The 19,618-nt window shown below is 45.1% G+C and overlaps 2 protein-coding genes across 2 annotated transcripts in view; both read left to right on the forward strand.

Moving 5' to 3' along the window:
• Window positions 1-19,618, forward strand: part of LOC308412932 (cytolytic toxin-alpha-like) — a 141,413-nt gene that overhangs the window by 37,617 nt on the left and 84,178 nt on the right. The window lies entirely within an intron of this gene.
• On the forward strand, window positions 12,023-15,553 carry LOC308383776 (uncharacterized protein). The gene is made up of 5 exons (XM_080861890.1): window positions 12,023-12,179; window positions 14,275-14,340; window positions 14,416-14,500; window positions 14,585-14,670; window positions 14,765-15,553. The coding sequence occupies exons 1-5, from the start codon at window positions 12,135-12,137 to the stop codon at window positions 14,807-14,809; spliced, it is 327 nt and encodes a 108-aa protein (XP_080718016.1). The 5' UTR covers window positions 12,023-12,134; the 3' UTR covers window positions 14,810-15,553.

The raw sequence follows: 19,618 nt of genomic DNA on the forward strand, positions 1-19,618 counted from the left end.
ACAGTTGAACCTTCAGGATCCGGCGTCCAGACGCCGTTGGCGAGCTCTTTGGTGTGGTGCCGGTCGGTCCGTCCCCTTCATCGTCCGCGGGGAGAGTCTGATATTTCCACCACCAAAGGCAGGATCTAACAGGCTGAACAATTCTTTTATCTCTCGGGCCACCAGGCTGTTAAATATTAATGAACACTCAGCTCACGATGTGTTTCCCTCGTAGCCGAACACATGCTCACTTTTACAGTTTATTGTTGGTGGATGTGAGCAAGCTTCATGGATTATTTAATGTTTTTTGAATGTTTTATGGACTTTAGTCTGTGTGCTCAGATCTTTGTATGTTTAATATTTGACCTGGCTTTGAAGCGGCGCGCTCCTGTTCAGTTTGTTTCCTCGCTGGTAACTGACAGGTCAGCGAATCAGTGTGCAGCTCGCCGTCGCTCTGCATCATGAAGCGAATGAAAGAGCGGCGTTACTGCAAGGATGAGAAAGCCCCTCGGGGCCGAGCATGTGTGCTGTAGTGCAGCCGATATCAACAGGTAATTTGAAGCTCAGCTGTAAACCAAACCTACCCTGAGTGCGGGACTCCCGTTAACCCTTCGTGTCCACGGGAGCTTCCAGAACCATTTGAGCTGCTCGCCTAATAAAGCAAACAGAGTCTAAATGAAGTTCTTCTACTTCCAAAACCTCCCGGGGGGTCGATACTTCCTAGGGGTTTGGGAACTTAGGGACCCGATTTTTAGTTCCTCCAGCTGTTTCTCACTGAATTACAGAGCTCATTATTTAACGTTTCCACACAGATTAGGCAGATTAAATTCATACTTCCTGGTCCCTGGAGGAAGTTCCTGCAGTTAATGTTTCTGATTGGAGGTGAACTGCAGTGTTTTTCCTGCAGTTGTAATCCAACCAAGTTTATTTCTTTAGTCCAGTGTGCCGTTAATGAAGGTGGACCGCACATGCAGGCGCGTTTCCACAGCTGAAGAAATGATTCCCCCTTTTCTTCTTTGTCCCCACTGCTGGTGACCGCTCATAAAGGTCAGTTTTAGGGTCTTTTTAAGGTCTTACTATTTTAGAAAGGTCAGCATAAAAAGGATCTGTGAGCGACGAGGTTGAATCACACCAACACATCAGTCCGGTAACAACGACCACTGAAGTGTGAACACTTAAAAATGAAGAACCAAAACATTTTACTGAGCATGTTTGCAAAAGACTGAAATCTTGTCCATCCATCCATCGTCTCATTCACTTCTGCTATCCAGGGTCGTTGGGGGGGTGGAGTCCATCCCAGTTACCATAGTTATGCAGGTCACCAGTTTATTTTCAGCAGTGTCACAAGGAATTCCCTCAAATTGCTAAAAGGTATCGACCACACGTGGAAATAATGTAGGGAGAAAATAAAGAGGCGGAATCAGGATTAAACAACCAACAACAACAACAACAAGAGGCTGAAATGTCACAAAACTTCAAAGTTCCCATTAGACAAAAGAGACTCAGCTGTGACATCCACACCAGACCGCTTCATTAAGGGACGAACACTATCACTTTTGTTGTATTTGCACTGAGCTTCTCACAGCATCAGCAGCCCTGTTTCTGCAGCTTCACTTTTATTCTGACATTTGTTTGATTTTTTCTTGGTCTCTGTTGTTTCATCTTCATGTTCCACCTGAAACGTGTTTAAAATGATGCCGATTCACAAACATGAGAACAAACTGTCCGGTGTGCAGGGTTAGTTATTGTTATTAAATCCTTTGTGTAGATGAGGCCGTGCACACAGGGTCAACCGCTCACACTGAACTGATTTTTGCCCCTTTTTAAAAAATTGTTTGTGCAAAGACGTGAAAGAAAGAAAGACTGCACAATGTGCTCTGCACAAAGGGAGCCTCCAACACCTCGAGGTGATAATCACTTATCTCTCTGCCCTCCATTGTCTCTGCTCCATGTAATGTCATACGTCAGGCATAATGTCCTTGTCGGGGTAATCGATAAAGAGAGAGACAGAGAGAGAGGGAGAGCGAAAGAGGCGATGGTGAACGGGGAAATCAAGCTGTGGGCGAGCGAGAAGGATGGCAGAGTCATGTGACCCTGTGGAGAGCGAGGGGAAAGCTTTCATTGGCTGCTGGTTACTAAAGATGACAAGCGGATGCAGAGAATCATCCTTTATCAGTGTCAGTGAGACATTTAGAAGAAGCACTCAGAGTAACATGTGACTGGGACTCCGTGTTCGTTACTGCGCCGCCGCGACGGCCTCGGCTCGGCTGCTGAACACCAGATGTTGAACCTGCTGCGGAGATTTGCTCCCGTTCACACTGACTCTGTGTTTGCTTTTCATTCATTCAGGTTTCACTTTATTTTGGCTTCAGCGCGCGAATCAGATTCCATCCAGGCTGTCGCTCGTATGAATTAGGCGGTAACTGTTGCTGTTCACGGAGCGTGACCTAATAACCCTCATAGGCCTGTCACTGTTCGTGCCCTCAGCACTTCCTCTTGTGCCAGATCAGGCAGTGCTGATTCTATATTTGTCGTGTTTCACAATTCAAAACGAGCACTCACATGCACACGTGCAGGTATGGCAACGATTAAAGGAGCAGCTCGAGTTATTCAACCAAAATAAATCCACAATAAAAGCAAGAGTGGAAACAGAGTTCATGAGCAGTCAGAAGAAAAAGAAAGTACCCAAGGTTCACAAGAAATACATAAGACACGAGGAAAATCATCTGCATCTAAAATTATACAAGCACAACTTAAACTGAACACACTGATTTGTCATAATGGAACCAAAACTAATGCACGAGTTCATTCATTTAGAGATGTGTGACAACAAAAGTCCCAAAGTGCTTACAAAGTGAAAGTTGTGTGAGAACCACTGAGTCCACCTCATGGCTTGTAGAAGCTCTGTTAGCAGGAGTGAAGGTTTCTGTGTGGCCGTCATGTCGCTGTGGACGAGCTCTGGTCGTCTTCACAGCGCAGCTTCAGGCCATCGAGGTTTGCAGCGTTCATTTCTGCACAGCACTCAGCTTCAGTCTGCACTTGATTCCTGTTTTAGACATTCTTAGATCTGCTGCTGGTTTCTACCAAGCTTTAAACGGCCTTGGCTGTAAACGGTGTTGGAAGGTTACTTTTCAAATGTATTCCACTACAGATTACAGATTACATGCCCCAAAATGTATTTTGTAACGTATACATTACTCAATGAGTGTAACGTATTCTGAATACTTTGGATTACTTAATATATTATCATGCTTTTTACATCTACATGAATGTGCTATTGCTGTGATTTATGACTATTACTGAAGGTTACTCTCCACACCAACACCAGCTAGATGTTTAAACCTTAATATAAATGAGTAACAGTAGGTGGACATTAGGTAAGGCTGCACTTTTTGCAGCGATCTCGTATAGAAACTATTCCTCGCGCATATAAAACAGGTCCGCGGCTCCGAACCGTAGTAAAGGGACCTCTGGCTGATACGTCGGGTTCATGTCGGCTCGTAGCTGAAAACTAGCTTTACTTTGTTGTCTGGGTCAACTTTGCTAGCAGAGACAGAGAGAGGCGTTGAAAGGCTGCTGCAACAGAACTTATTGTTTCAGAGGAAAACACGAACACGGTGTACAGTCGAGTCTTAACAGCTTACTTACAACTGGGCTCGTCAGGCTCTCTGTTTGGCTGCAGTGGTTATTATTATATTTACATGCTTCCAGCTCCCGTTTCTGCTCCGTGACAGCTCCTACTTTTCCTTGTTCTCCCTCCCTCGCTCACAGACACATCACGGGTCCATTCTCCCTGCAGCACATGCTTTAGGCCTGTAACACTCTGCCTGTTGCCTTCATATTAAAGCATGTTTTGAATATTAATTTTAAAAAACATTTCTTCACGTCCTTATGCGGGCCGCAAATAGGGGAGACACGGGCATTTGAGCCTCTTAATGCGTGTCTGTTTGGGTTTCCACCTGCGTGGAATTACCAAAAACAGAGAGGCCATAGCCCAACATATGAAACAGGAAAAGACCGCAATCCATTTATTTCAGCAAAGTAACTGTATTCTGATTACCACCTTTTGAAACGGTAACTGTAACAGAATACAGTTACTCATATTTTGTATTTTAAATACGTAACGGTGGTACATGTACTCCATTACTCCCCGACAGTGGCTGTAAAGCAGGAGTCAACTCAGTGTCTGTAAGATGACCCAGTGCTCGCTCCTTCACCAGCGTGCTGCAGTCGTTCTGAGGCGCTGAGCATTATAGACAAACGTCTCCTCTTTGGTCTCGTCTGTGCTGAGGACATTAGACCGGAGGTCTTTGCTCAGTGGCAGCTCTGCAGACAAACCACGCTCTTCTATCTTTTTCTGATTAATGATAAGCATAATTATTTTCTAATTACGGCTTCACAAACTTTAACCTTTAATCAGGTAATGATTAGATATTTATATGTTGCTTATAAAGGCTAAAGGTGCTACAGGTATTAAAGGTTTACTACTTTGCTTCATAAACAAATAGCTGTAAACGCAGCGCTGCCGTCAGTTGAGGATGAACCAGGTTCTGATTGGACGTTTTTCAGGAAAGCACTCTTTTTGTAAATGAACTGTTTTCAGCTCCGTGTGTCCTGGATTGTGCTGCCGAGTCAACCTGGAGTCTGTCTATGGGCTAACTAAACACGGCTGAACACAAACCTGCGCGTTACATTCAGCTCGTGCTGAAAAAGGCCGAACGTGACTCAGTGTTGCTTCAGAGGAAGTCACGGTCAGACGAGCTGTGAGCACTTCCTCTTGTGCCAGAAAGCGCGGGTTAAACACATCCATGTCTCACTGCTGCCTGTTGCCACATGTTTCACAGAGCGCGCGGCTCAAACGTTTTACATCCCATTAAATGTTAAACATGCTTGATGTGATATTTGACCATTAGGGGGCCAAACAAGTGGAGACACATGCAGCTGTGCTCTGTCTGCCTACAGTAGACACACTGCAGGCATCTGGTGGTCAGAAGTATATAGACACCTTTGCTTTACAGTGTGTTTCAGGTAATTAGTGATTCTTAACTGTGTGTGTGTGTGTGTGTGTGTGCGTGCGTGCGTGCGTGTGTGTGTGTGCGTGTGTGTGTGTGCGTGCGTGCGTGCGTGCGTGTGTGTGTGTGTGCGTGCGTGCGTGCGTGCGTGCGTGCGTGTGCGTGCGTGGATGGCTGTCTGTCTCTGGTGACCTGTCCGGGCTGGTTCCACCTCCTGACCTCCTCCCTGCTGACACTGATTCAGACTCCTCCCTCCATCAGACTTCAGCCGTCTCTCAGAATGACTGACACAGCCTTCCTCTGAGACGCTTCAGTGAACAGTAGATGGATCAGCTGATGAGCTGGTGCATCCTCAGGTCCTGCGTCTGGGATTTTTTCCATCTTCTCTGGAGCGTTTCTTTAGTTCTTATGTTCTCCTCTTGTTCGGGTTCCTCAGATTAAGGACCCGGTGCGTGACGTGCTCAGATCTCTTTGGAGATCACCTGGTTGGTGCAAAAATACTTTTAATGTTGTCTTTGATATTTTTCACAGATACAAACTAAAGAGAACAAATAACAAGCTTCTGTGACAGGCTGCTGGTAACAGAGTGTCTGCTCATACAGCTACAGGCTGTTTCTTTGCTGAGTTGTGTGTCATGGGCAGAGACAGCAGCGGTTCATGACTTTGGAGACTTTCGTATGCTTGAATGATTTATAGGTCAAGTGGCGTTCCTCTGAAAATGGACAGGAACATGGACTGAGTGGAAAATGTTCTTCTTCTTCATCATCAGCACTGCTTTATTATTTGTCTGATATGGATTCAAATCCACCAATAAAAGTCTTCATGGAGTCTCAGTGTGTTCTCGTCCTGGGAAGTCAAACGATGTCACTTTGTTGTTTTTTACTTGCTTTGACTTTTTGACCTTTTGACTTTATGAACTCACAACACCAAAATCCTGCAGAGGATCGTTTTTCTTTACCTCAAATATTAACTTGTACCTTCAAAATCACAGTGTAGTAACTGCTTCCATCAGATTTTATAGCAGTGCATTCTCTCTATTAAATAAATACCAAGGAAAGGTGGACATCAGTTTAGTGTGCCAACGTTTAGATAAACCTTTTTCTTTAAACTTTGAAGTTGAGAGTTTTTTGAGAGAAAAAAATAAAGTGTAATAGAAAATGTATAAAACTGGTTTATCAGCCAAAAACTGAAAGTATTCAAGGTTCGAGATAAAAATCAAACTGTCAGAGGAGTCCTCGCTGTGGGGGAGGAGCGGACACAAAGAGCTTCACACTAACCTGATCAAAAACCGCAGGTTTAAGAGAAACTGCTCTCAGTGCAGATTACACTGAAGCTGAAACAACAACTGGATGTTGGAAATGTCAGAAAAGCCTCTGTGAGCTTCGCACTCTCAGATTCATCTGAACTTCTTCTGCTGCGTCCACCTCACTGCGTCGCTGCGACAGGTTCAGACATGTCGGCTGCACGCCGGATGAATGATACACAACTACCAGAAAACCTTTCCCTTTGCCGCCGCCACGGTGGCCCTTCTTTATCTCTCCTCCCTCCAGTCACGATGACACAGCCTGAACATTGGCCTGCAGGAGCCAGCAAGAAAAACCAGAAACCAAACAGAAGCTTTGTGTGTTTGAGTAACGTCGACTCACCCACAAACCAAACGTCTCCCCTTACAGGCTGACTGGGATTAACTTGAAACCTGGATTAGTGTCAGAGCTGAAGCTCCGAAAATATTTAAAATCCAATTCAAACACCCCGAACTGATGAACTTAAACTGAGCTGATGTGGTTAAATATTCAGGAGCGAGTTATTGAGCTCAGCTGCAAACTGAGCATCTTTATACCCAGATGTATGGATGAAGCATTGATGGTTAATAAGTGAGTCTGCGTGGTATTTTAAATGGATTTAAATGTTATTTTAAAAGGCAACATAAGGCAAATTTATTTGTAACGCATCTTCAGCAGCAATGCTTTTTACAAAAAACAGCATCAAGATGTTAAGAAGCATAAAGCAATCTGACAAAAATAACAGCTATTAATCAAAATGTTAGATTTGATTAAATCTGAGTTGAAATAATCCTGTTTACACCTCAGGCCTCATATTCTCTAACTCAGCTGACACTACAAACACTTGCTCGTTACGTTAGCTGATGATTCTACATGAAGTTAAATAAACGGTGAAAGTCCACATCATAGAGCGTGTCAGAAGAAGCTAACTGTAGCTTGTAGAGTAACGTGAGCTGAAGCATCAGAGAGACTAAGGGTGTGTCCAAATTCCTGAGCTGCATCCTCCTGACCGATTACGTCACAGCGATGAGCTGAAGGCTGTCCAAATTCGTGGACTCCTCCGAATACAGCCGACAATTGAGTCCTCCTTTTCCCCGAATTTGAAGGATGGGTCGGGTGTGTCCTTCTTGGCCCACCATATCCCAGAATTCATAGCGCGGTCCAGCCAATTCCAGTTTCCAACAATGGGTCACGAAGTAAGCTTTCAAGATATTTAGCTGTGTAAACTTCAAGTATCTGCTCGGTTTATCAAGATGAAGACCGAGACAGCTGGTGGAGGAAGCAGCCCAGGAATTAAATGTAGTTCCATTAAGCAAAGCAGCTAAATATGCTACATTTAGCTTTAAGTCTTAACACAGTTTAAACAGAAGAGTTATATAAAAAATAAACTCCGTACAGTTGTTTTAAAAGTTTACATTTACTATAGAGACCAAAACAGTTTTTGTACCAGGCTGTAAACATGTTTATTCCAGCTGCACATTTGGATGTTTTAACTATGGGGACGGACTCACTGCTGGAGCCTCGAGTGGCCGTTAAAGGAACTGCAGGTTCTGGGACTCGATAACTTCATGGAAACAAGATTATTTTATGTTAGTAATATGAAAATATCCCCAATATAAAAGAAACCTTCACATAAATTCTATATAACAAGTCGACATATTCCCAGTTGGTATGACCCGCAGTTTAATACTGTAGCAATGACTGGATTGTTTTCTTTTTAGAGCTCAGTAAAGATGATCTGCACTCTAAACTAAAGTTTCTGTCTCTGCGTTTGAATTTAAAGTCGCGTCTGAAATGTTTTTAAACGTATAACTGGACATTTTTCATATGATAATTGTTACAGCCTGAAGCGGTTTCCCAACACACACACTGGGAGTGTATCAGAAGACGCAGCTGTCCGTGAACAGGCTGAGTTATTGTCTGCGTCCGCTGCTGATTTGCATCAGTGACCAGTTTATGTGACTGCACTCGCTGCTGCGGGGTGACGATAATCATGTAGCAGCGGCTGCTTCAGTGAATAAAGTGAGACTGCGTGTGCTTCGTGTAGTTTTCATTTCTGAAATCTAAAATTTACACTGAACTCCAGTGTTAGCGTGGAGCTATTCTGGCATCAAATCCCTGAACCTTACCAACTGTGAGCGGCGGCATGCTCAGCTGTGTTATGGCAAAGGAGGACCAGCTGACACCCAGCATGGTCCGACCAACCTGAGAACCAAAGTGTGTTATTGGACTAAGTAAAGCCTAAGTATACAAATACAGGCTATTTACCATTTATTTATCACTGAATTAAACTAAACTAACAGCAGTCTTTCTTCTGCTTCTCCTGAACATTAAGTACCTGTCTCAGCTGATATTGATCTTCTGTGATTCAAATTCAGATCTGTGGTTAATCAAGTTATCTACAACCAATTGACACGCCGCAAACTCAGAGCTTTGGAGGCCAGAGGCAGCTGACCGCTCTGCACGGCCGTTAATCCAACCTTGGCTCATAGATTTGTTCTGTACCCAGAGTTGGACCGACGGACGGGTTCTGGTGCACCAAATCAGTACTGAATCTGACTGACCAACTCTGTTACTCTTTTCTGCTTATAATTGATTAATTGTGTTACTTTGTTTATTTTAAGAAAACTGTTTAAGCCGTGAGACCAGTTTTCCCGTGATTCACTCGCGTACGTCAGTTTGAAGAGGAAAAAGAACTCCACGGGACTCCGATGTGAAAAGATGTAACAAAAAATTTATTCCACGGTTTTGCATCTTACAGGAGTGGTCAGGTTTAACTTGTCCTCAACAAAATAACATACTACGGTAGGAAAACCGTGTGGCTCTGTTCTACCCTGCTGCCCCATCTTAACTTGGCTCCCACAAAAACATTTCGGGCTTCTTTCAGTTTCCAATGTGTCGAACACACCGGAAACACAGATGTTTAGAAGACATCATCAGTCTTGTCTGCAGTTGGTGAGCCTGATGCAGGCAGTAATGCACATCTACAAGCCACGTGCATGTTTGATTTGTCAACTCTACATTTACAAAGTTTCTTCTTTTCTGGAAACCGAGCCTGGTTTTATGATTTTAATAGTCAATGTTTTATTGGGGTGTAGTTCATGTTTTAAGAAAAAGAGGACATCTTTAAAAGAAGTTCAAACCTGATGGAAATACGTCATCTCTGCTAGTTTCTGTGCTAACACGGCTGATGGTTTTGACTCTACAGTAGGATGCTGAAGTCACATGATGAATAAATGATGGACGTAGCCATCGTGATGTCACCTGTTAGTTTGTAAAGACTGAAGCTGAGCCCACTGACCATCATCATCTTATCTTAAGAAGATGTCACATCAGAGGGATACTGGATGCTTATACGCTAGCGACTTGTCGATCACACCCAGCTTTACTGTCCTTCTGGGAACTAATGGACTTTGATTAGAGTTGAAACACACGAGTGAGACCACAAGCTGTTGATGATAGCGTTTACTGAGGTCACACGGCGCTCTCGATTCGACACATAGGATGATTTTTTTCACTTGTTTTAAACTGTAATAGTTCCTGCGAATGATCTGTGTCTTCAGAATCATCAGGAACTTTTCTTGGGAACTTTTTTACTTTGCTGTTGTGTTTTACATCTGGTGTTACCATGGAAACCAGATTTAATGCAGCCTAAGCCCGAAAATACAGACATTTACCTGCAAGGTTAAAATTCGGACATAGCTTCGGGTTCTGAAAAGTACTTTTTTCTTATATAATGGCCAACAGGGGGCGACTCCTCTGGATGGTTTAGTTGTCTTTGACACATTGACCTTTGGCTCTCCCAATCTATAACCTCATTAAAGACTTTCCTGGTGGCTCTATGGTCGCAATCAATACCTTATAGTGTTCCTTTTTAAATAACGATCTCTGTTAGAGTCAAAAATGACAATGACTCGGGGTACGAGCATGTGACTTAAAACTCCTGGCAGTATCAAGTTTCTCGTCTGGTTTCAACACCAAGACGCTTCTGGACGATTCAGTAAGGGATGGCTCATCACATTAGCTACATCCATCATCTTTACTCAGTATATGAATGTAATGCACAGTATAAAAGTTGGGCTTTAATGCACAAGTTCAAAATCAACACATAAACAGGTCGACGCGCTGCAGGTGCATGTCAGCAAATTCATATTTTCCACACACTCAAAACGTGGTTAGATGGATGCAGCAGGGAGACAGAGTTTGGTTCTGTTGAAGGATCACCGCCTCCATCTGCTCTCTCTGATACCTGTTTAAATATTTTATAATACAGCCTAATGAAACATGAAGAGCCCGGCTTTTCCAAACAATTAAGCATAATGAGTGTCTCTCAGAGATCGTGGCGCTAAAACTAAAAGGCAACAACTGGGAAATCAAACATGTCAAAGACAGAACTGAAACTCTACACTGATGGAAGCACAGTCCGGATCCAGCATCCGGGCCCGCTCTTTACCGCCAGCCGACTGAGCCTAGTTTCGAATTGACGGACGTCGGCGGTAACCAATCAGCGCCTGCCGTGCGCCAAAGCCGTGTTTATTCCACTTAACCGACCAATCCGAGCCGTCCTCTGCGGCCAAGTGCGTCATCAGAGTAGAATGTGAATGTGGGCTGCCTGTTACCGGAGCACACTTTGCTCCCATCCCCCATCAACACTGAGCAATGGCGGCTACCCTTTTTTGCGTGCCGCTTTGTCCTTCTCAGTTCAGCTTGTAAAAGCCATGTGTACAAAAGTCGGTAAGGAAAATACGTGTTTGCCCTTGTGTTTCATAAGAATGCGCGTCAGTTCATGAGCACATTATAATTATTTTCCGCACTTCTCTCATCGCATGTCTTTTATGTCGCACTGCTTTTTTTCCCTCCTCCACGGCGGGGCATTTCTCTGTGGGTCCTAACAATGGAGGCGGAGGAAATGAGCCACCAGCACTGTTCACTGCACCCGCTCACTGAGCCCGAACAGCCCGAATCACGGCGTCAGAGCCGGCTGTGTGTGTGTGTTGTTCGACGGGCACTGTGTTTATTTGTGTCTCGACCTTGGCGCACGAATTTATGGGCTGTTATGTAAAAAAAAAAAAAAAAAAGCCCTCAAGAGTGTCAAGTGCGCACATACAGGGATGAGTTTCAAACATGGACGTCGGGAAGGGGCGGGGCGACGAAGAGCTGCGATGTGACATGGCGGCGCCGCTCCACATTTACACTCTGAGCGCCTTGTATCTGACTGATGTTGTTCACATGGAGCTTGAGATGTGACACTAACTTTTGGGGAGAAAAGCCCGATTTAATCCGTAATAACATCCGTGTCGTCCACGTTTCCCTCCCAAACACTTCGCCTCTATTCCCCCGTCGCGGCGGTGGGCGGGAGAAACCGTCTGAAGTCGCCGCTTGACTCGTCCAGACGCACATCAATCAATCAAAGTGACACTACGTCAACCGAAGCGCTCTCGATTCGACATATTTACTGCGTAACTCGACGGAAACTCGATTTTCTTGCGCTCACGGTGCTGTGGATCTGCCACGGTTCCGGCTCCGGTCCGTTTTGTGGGCTTTTATCGACTCTGATTATTGTTTTAGGGGAGAAAGGGACGGTTGCAGCGATAGAATAGGAGGGGGCGTGGCCTTTGGGTTAAGAAATCCTATCCATTGTTACTCTACGCGCTAGGAGAACACCTCTGCCGAGCCTCTGGCCAATCAGAGACCACCGACCTCATGAAGACCCCGCCCACAAGCCTATATTAAAGGCTCGGCCGTCAGAAGCATTGGCCACTGGCACAATATAATACTGATTGATCCGCTAACCGAGACGAGGGGATTTACTTTATTCAACCTTTCATTTCAGCCGTCCTTTATTTTATTCTACTAAACAATGGCAGACACACAGGTCGACTCCGGCTCGGATATCTCTGCCAAGGTAAGCCGCCGCACACCTCCATTCGCGGGGCCGTGTCTCCGCGGAGCCCCCTTACAAGAATAAAGCTCTCCAGGCTCTAACCTACATTTAAAACCTCTCCGTCGTCGCTTCGCGCTCGCTCGGACTCTGTGGAGTCTGAGGTGGAGAAGAAAAGTCGGTGTTCGCGTCTTTCCCCCTGAACTCTGTGTGTAGAGGGAAGTGGGGGGTCTCGGCACCGCATCACGGGCAGCGTTAAAGCGCCGCGGCTCATTGTCCGGAGCGTCCCGGTCTGCGCGGGTCTTTGTTTCTGCCAGCAGCTCGGTGCTCCACGCGCACATCCAAGCGGGACCCGGACACCGAGCAGCTCCGGTCCCCCGGCTCGCTCCCCGCGGGGTTTTCGGGCTCGTTGTGAGCGCCGGGGCGCCGCGCACATCTATCCCGCATCTCGGGCTCTTAACGCGTATAGATCGAGGGGAGGTTCCGTTCCCGGTGCAGGGACTCGGTCGGGTCGCATTACCGGGAGCGGTGACGGAGTGAGCGGCCGGTGGATGCGTGGACGCGGACCTCCAGCCCGGGGTTTGCTCCGTTTGAATGGAGGACAGCGCGTCAGGCGGTGCGTAGTCCTCCGCTGAACTTTCGGTTCTGCACTTTTCCTCCCGCCTTTTTTATTTCTTATTTCCGTGAGCCCGTTTGTTAACGCCACCGATCTGCCTGCACCGTCTGACCCCGTTTGTTTACCGACTCCGGAAGGTCGGCGGCCGCCGCTGCTCCAGCCTCAGCTGCTCCGGTCTCCGCTCCCGGAGCGCGTGAGCGGCTGTGAGCGCGGGGCTTCCGCTTTGCTTTGGTGTTTTCGGGGCTTGTTTGCAGGGCGCGCTTCGGTCTCAGGGGAAACTTTTCTTTCTTTTTTTGTAATGCAGCCACTTCTTTCTGTGTGTGTGTGTGTGTGTGTGTGTGTGTGTGTGTGTGTGTGTGTGTGTGTGTGCGAGCGAGCGGCCGGGCTGTGGAGGTGTGATGTGACGTTGCTGGTTTTCCCCTCTTTCTGCGGGTTTTTCCTCCGTTTAAACGTTTGAGCTGCTTTTGTTGTGAAAACGCGAGTTTTTGTGCGCGTGGACTTTGGATCAGATCGGGTAAAAGTTTAATCGCCCCCGCGGGGGGAGTTGTGGCTCCGCGGACCGCGATCATCCCGGGAATCAGAGCAGCAGCGAGCCCGATAATTCTGAGCGATTGTAACAAATGTCCATTTGGAGGAGGTGGTGAAGGTGTAGAGGGGAAAAGTTGGACAGGCATTAGCGCGGGTAATCCGGGGAGCCTGTTCACTATTTTTAGTTGTGGAGCGTTTTTACGCACAGGCGCGTTTTTACGCGCAGCGCGCGGCCAGGCTGCTCTCCTCCTGCCGCTTAACAGCTTAATGGATTTCAACCAATAAGATTATGGAGAGCAATTAATCAATAACAGCCTACGTGTGGATGCGTGAGGCGCGCGTGTGGCGGGGATAATAGGCTATGAGGGAACAAAACGAGGAAGAGAAGCGGCGTTAGTGCGCGCTGAGCTCGAGCACGGAGGCGGAAGGTGCCGTGTCTTCGCTCGCCTGCCATGTGTCGTCTTCTATTGTCCTTTCCTGCCTCCGTTACAACGAGCAGTAGCAGCAGCGTGCATCGCGCTCTCTCCGCCGCCTCCTCCTCCTCCATCACCGACCCCTCCTCCTGCTCCCTCCCTGCTCCTGCGCCCTCCTGTGTTATTTTAAACGGGGTGCATCCTGGGTATTGCAGTGCCTCTCCCGGGCGTGTCTCGTGACATATGGCGGCGACAGCGGCCCATAGAAGACTACAATACCCAGAATGCCCCGCGGGCCACATCAAAGTATCAGATTACAACACATTAGAGGGGATGGAGTGGGAGGAGAGGGAAGAGGTGGGGGGAGGATCTGCGGAGACCAATATGGTGTTTAAATAGGAAGGCAGAAAAACGTGCAGCTCCCAGCAAGCACTGGGACGCTGCTAAGTAGGCCAGTAGGTAGAAGGGCAGGTAGCGGTGGGCGGAGTCTAAACCCAGCAGCGCGTTTTGCTGGGCAGATGAGCAGGTTCAGTTTCTGATGTTTGCTTCTGTTTGTTTCCAGGACCTGAAAGAGAAGAAGCTGGTGGAGGAGAAGGAGAACGGCAAAGACGCCGCCACCAATGGGAAGGTGAGCGCCATCGCCGCCGCCGCAGCAGCTCTCTGCACAGAGTCGGACATTTTTAACCATTTTTGTATTTTCCAGGAGAATGAGGAGAACGGTGAGCCCGAGGTAGATGACGAGGAGGACGAGGAGGTGGACGAGGAAGAAGAGGAAGATGATGGAGAAGGTAGCTTGAAGGCTTATTTGCCTTTTTAAAAAAAAATAAAGAACTCTTGTTAGTCTTTCTCACCTTTCAACTTCTGTCCTGTAGGTGATGAGGAAGATGAGGAGGAGGACGACGACGAGATTGAGGGTGGCACAAAACGGGCAGCTGAGGATGACGAGGACGACGACGAGGTGAGGCAGCGGCGCTTAAACGCCCTTAAATCGAGCGTCGCCGTGACACCCAGCAGGCGCCGGTCTAACCCGCCACCGTCTTCTCTTCTTTCAGGACGACGTCGAAACCAAGAAGCAGAAAACCGATGATGACGATTGATGCGTTTCCCCCGCGCCATCCTGCTGAACCACTTCCTGATTCTTCACCTCTGACCATTTTTCTATGTCGCAGGTGGAGGGGCTGGAGGACTGATTTAAAGGAAAAATTAATAATAATAAAAAAAATCCAACATGGTCATTAGCAAGTAGAGTTCAACAAACACCCGCCACGCCCACACCCACCCGAGCTCCCCTCGACGCTGCGAGACAAATTTTCTAGAGGAACCCGCCACCGCATCGACGACGCAGAAATCCGGCTTCTCTTCAGCAACAACACAAAAGGAGAATTTGTTTGTATTTTTATTTACATTTTATATTTTTGTACATATTGTTAGGAGAGGGGAGGGGGGCAGTTTCTCTCTCGGCAGCGATCCCGTCAGACCAAATCGGTGCTTCTCTAACGAAAGATTTTACTTGGTTGACCATGTTACGATATCTCAACAGATCTTAGAAAAACGTGTAAAAAAATAAAATGAATAAAAACATGAAAGACAACCTCTTAAGCCGTTGAACTCAGAGCATTCCAGTAAATTTAATGTATGTACTTTAGCTGTACCATAACTAGTTTGTTTGTATGGGAGGGTAAGGCCAAAGAAAAGAGCCTCTTTTCTTTTTCCTTTCTTTTGGTTTTTTTTCTTTTGGTTTTGTTTTTGTCGGCGACTTTTTGTTTTATGACGGCCTGTTTTGATGTATGTGCAAAGTTTGTTGTTTGACAATAAACCGGACTTTTATTTTGTGAGTTGTACTTTGTATCTCTGCCCCTTTTTATTTGTGCTTTGCTCTCCTGTGAGGAAGAGGAAGCAGTGCAGGTAAACCTGAGGTCTGCTTTTACTTTAGGGTCACAACAGCGAGGAGGTGGGTCCAGCACAGTTTATTGGACATTTTACACTCATTACATCCATATAATTCATATTACATAAAAGTTAAGGTTTGGTACTAAAATAAACTGGCGGTTCCAAAAGACTAAAATGTGGTTTATTTCTTTTGGATTTCTCTCATCTTTTTGTCTATACTGCAAACATGCAAACAGAAGCAGTTCTGATAATTGAAAGTTAGAAGAATAACATAATGTGTCACATAAATAAGGGTTTCTGCATGAATTTAAAGTCTTAACATTAAAATAAAGCATATTAAGGTCTGAGAAGCTGATCTGTATTCTAATAAATTTCCTCTTTAGAGGTTGTGTTTAAGGTCCGTGGGAAAAATCATTGCCAATAAGTTTAATTTTGTAAGTTAGTCTGTTAGTAAATTTATTTGGACCAATGTCCAGGTAAGTGCACTTCTACAATTTCAAGTTCTTTGGTTTGAAAATGTAAAAAGTGCAGAAAAAGAGTAAAAAGTTGGATAAATTCCTGATTCAGGATCTTCCAGTGAGGCGGTGGAAAACTGCACAATAAGAAGTGAGAGCTTAAGCTCAAAGTCGTGTTTTCAGATTCAGTGTTTTGTCTAAAATCCAAAGACTCTCTTCATACTGCTGAGCAGTTTTTTATATTTAAGGTCTTAATGCATCATTTAAACACGATGGGTCCTCAACGTTGTGTTTTTAAAGCTTCATATAATTCATAGATCAGTTTGGGGACCTGATGAATACAAGAACAAGCAGCACACTCACTCACAGCTTCAAATATTTAATCACTGCTTGCACAATGAATGTGTCGTCTGTGAAAGTCCAGTTTAAATCTTTCTCTGGTTTTATTCAGACACAGAAATCTGCATCGTTGAAAGTTGGTGCTCCTAAAGAAATAAGAAAGTCATATTTCAGCTTTGCGGCTGATTAGCAGAACATTTTGTGGCAGAAAAGGTAAAATATTATGAATCTGTTATCAAAGGAAGCAGACAGAGCTCCTCTAATGATCCGGGCTACAGAGTTTCCCAGTTTATGGAAAAGACAACATTCCCGCTGAGCGTGGAAAATCAAAACTTGTTATTCTTCCTTCAATTTATCAAACTGCTCCCTAAAACAGCTCAGTGATATTTGCACACGTAACAGAAACCCGACACTTTTCAATATTCATTAGACAACATTAAAAACATGAACATGAATACAACAGCACCCCTAGAGGCGAGCTCTGGTACTGCACGGTTTATAAGGCTTTTAAAAAGCTGCACTTCCTGTTCCACATCCAGCAAACAGAATATACAAATTCACATTAAAAAGAAAACAAACTCATTCTGACTCATCATCCAAATCTCACACAAACCTAACAAAAAGTTCTTCAGACATTTCTGAGCTTTTTGTGTTATATTTGTGGGTTTTCTTGCTTTAACAAGGCTGCAGTTAACATGTCCTCAGATGTCGCTGTGAGCTCTTCCCATTCTCAGAACTTTAGATTAACCATTTATGGTGTTAGTCTGAATTTTCACTAAATGAGTTACAGCACAAGCTGATTTCTAATCCTCTGCTCAGATTTTACTCTTGCAGTCTGCCCTCCGTGCATTTAGCTCCTGATGTGAACCCAGATGAGTCGCATGGAAACATCATAAACTCTGATATGATGCGCTTCCTTAGACAGTCTTTAGTCATCTTCATTTTAAAGTTTGATACATTTATTTTACAGCATCAGCCGAGCAGAAAGGGAATCACGTTTGTGTCAAAGCCTGTGAAAAAATATTAATAACCACCAAAACGACAACATGAATGGACCAGCTTGTATAATGAGTGCTTGTAATTTTCACACTTCTGTCAATATTTGGGTATTTTGGGGTATTTGAAATCGAGCAAAGGGCCAGAGCACTTCTCCCAGGCTTTCTCTCACAGCTGTTAATGAAGCTGCTGCTGTGTGTTTGATCATATGAGTTTCTCTTTACAGGAAGGATCAAGAAGGAGAGGACTCTGAGACGTCAGCTTGCATCTACTGCATCTACGTTCTTTCACATCTCCAGCTCCAGATACCAACTCAGCCCAAACCAGCTGTAGAGTGTGAAGTCTTAGTTTAAACATGGAGGTCAAAATGATCTAAGACGGCCTAAAATGAACCAGAAGATGTAGAAATGTTTATTAAAATTATGATTACTTCTTTGATTCTTGTTTTTTTGTTTTGGATGTTACAGATTTTTCCAGATTCACATCCTCACCACAGACTGTATTTAAAAGATGGCTGTCACCAGTTAGTACAAGTAACCTCACAGCGGTAATATGATTGGTCAGATCATTGAATTAAACAGGCTCCAACAGCATAAACATGGTGCAGAGGTCTAGTTCAGGTGAAGCTAGCCGACAGCTAGCAGCTCCAGCCACCTGTGTCACCATCCACCTGTCAGTCAAATAGGCCACACCCCTAATAATGGTGAAAAAGTTTTTTTATGAGGCTGTAAACATGTCTACTTCTGCTCTAATATTAAAACGGTAAACATAGAAGTCTATGGAGCCTCTGGTGGACATTACAGGAACTGCAGCTTTTTGACACTTAGATTTGCTGGACTGCAGGTATAAAAACTTTTAGGAAGGAGAACAGGCTCCAGTCCACCGGGCACAGACTGCTACACACAGCGCTGCAGTGGAAGCACATTTTCTCATGTGTGCTGATGCTGTCAGTATATGAAGCTGATAGCACTCGTGTACCTGTGCACAGCAGCTGCAGCTGTCTGCCGTCAGTGTGTTACAGCGAGTCGAACATGACGGAGCCTGAAGGACGGAGGAGGATCTGATCTGTGTTCAGTCATGTCGGCCGCAGCCTGCAGTGCAGAGATCCACACAGGAATGTCAAAAACACAGCGAGCGGCTTCATTACACCCACAGGATCACAGAAACCATGGCAACGTGTGTGTGTGTGGGGGGGGCACGGACAGGTGAGCTCCACAGGTGTGAATCATTAGCAGTGTTTAAGTGTTCCTTAATTTTTGTGTTTAAGTAAAATGTCTTATAAAATCAGTGAATTTTTAAAAATCCGTTACAAAAACACATTGTTCACTATTTGCTTTATGAAGACATGTTTTAGAAATATTTATTATTCATGAATTCTATTTTTGACATATGTAAGTTATCATTTTTATTATATTTATAGGTGTCAGGGCTGCACATTTTTACATTTCATATATTTTTCGCACTCTCGCTGCACTTCATTCTTCTTTATAATATTATATTAAAACTTTATTTTCTTGTAAATTGTGACATTTTTTAAATTCCCTTAAATTTTCCATAAATGATAATCATGACTTTTTTACTCTATTCTACTCTATTTAGTTTGATTTTATTTTGTTTACTCCAGCGCCCCCTTCAGGAGAACAGCCCCTGCGTTCAGCGTAAATGACCTTAAATAGAATTAGTTGTAAATATCTGAGACTGCGCGTCTTTAAGGACCGCAGTAAACACCAGTCACACCAGTGAGGCTGGTCCCAGTCGTCCTGCAGGTCGGTGAGAGTCAGCGGCTCTCTAACCGGATCAAGTCTGTGAGCTGAAAACCTGAAATCTCTTCTTACCTCAGCAGGTGGTCTGACGCAGCAGAGCAGCAGCACCCCCGCAGCTCTCACATGGTTCGTCCCACACAGGAGCAGAGCAGAGGGAACGGCCCACCTCTGCAGCAGGGAGGGGGGAGGACAGGAAGCTGTGAGGAGGTTACGCACTTTTACCTGAATGTGTCAGACACGGAATTACACTGAAATAAGTGTTTCGGGTGGTTTTCTTTTACTTTTTAAAAAAACACTTTAAACTGTGAAGTGACGGCGGCCGGGGGGCTGCTGCAGGGCGACAGATGCTGGAGGAGAGATAAGACGAGATCACAGGCGGAAATATTTAACCTCCTGTTTATCCAGCAGTGCAGGAAGCCGTCAGATTATTCAAGTAGTAATACCGCAAAGTACAAGTACTCCT

This window comes from Rhamphochromis sp. 'chilingali', assembly GCF_963969265.1.
Source record: "Rhamphochromis sp. 'chilingali' genome assembly, chromosome: 16".
Taxonomy (NCBI): Eukaryota; Metazoa; Chordata; class Actinopteri; order Cichliformes; family Cichlidae; genus Rhamphochromis; species Rhamphochromis sp. 'chilingali'.

Coding starts and splice junctions, on each gene's coding strand:
- LOC308383776 (XM_080861890.1), top strand. CDS start 12,135: ATGGCAGACACACAGGTCGACTCCGGCTCGGATATCTCTGCCAAG. Junction 12,180..14,274: donor GCTCGGATATCTCTGCCAAG/GTAAGCCGCCGC, acceptor GTTTGTTTCCAG/GACCTGAAAGAGAAGAAGCT. Junction 14,341..14,415: donor ACGCCGCCACCAATGGGAAG/GTGAGCGCCATC, acceptor TGTATTTTCCAG/GAGAATGAGGAGAACGGTGA.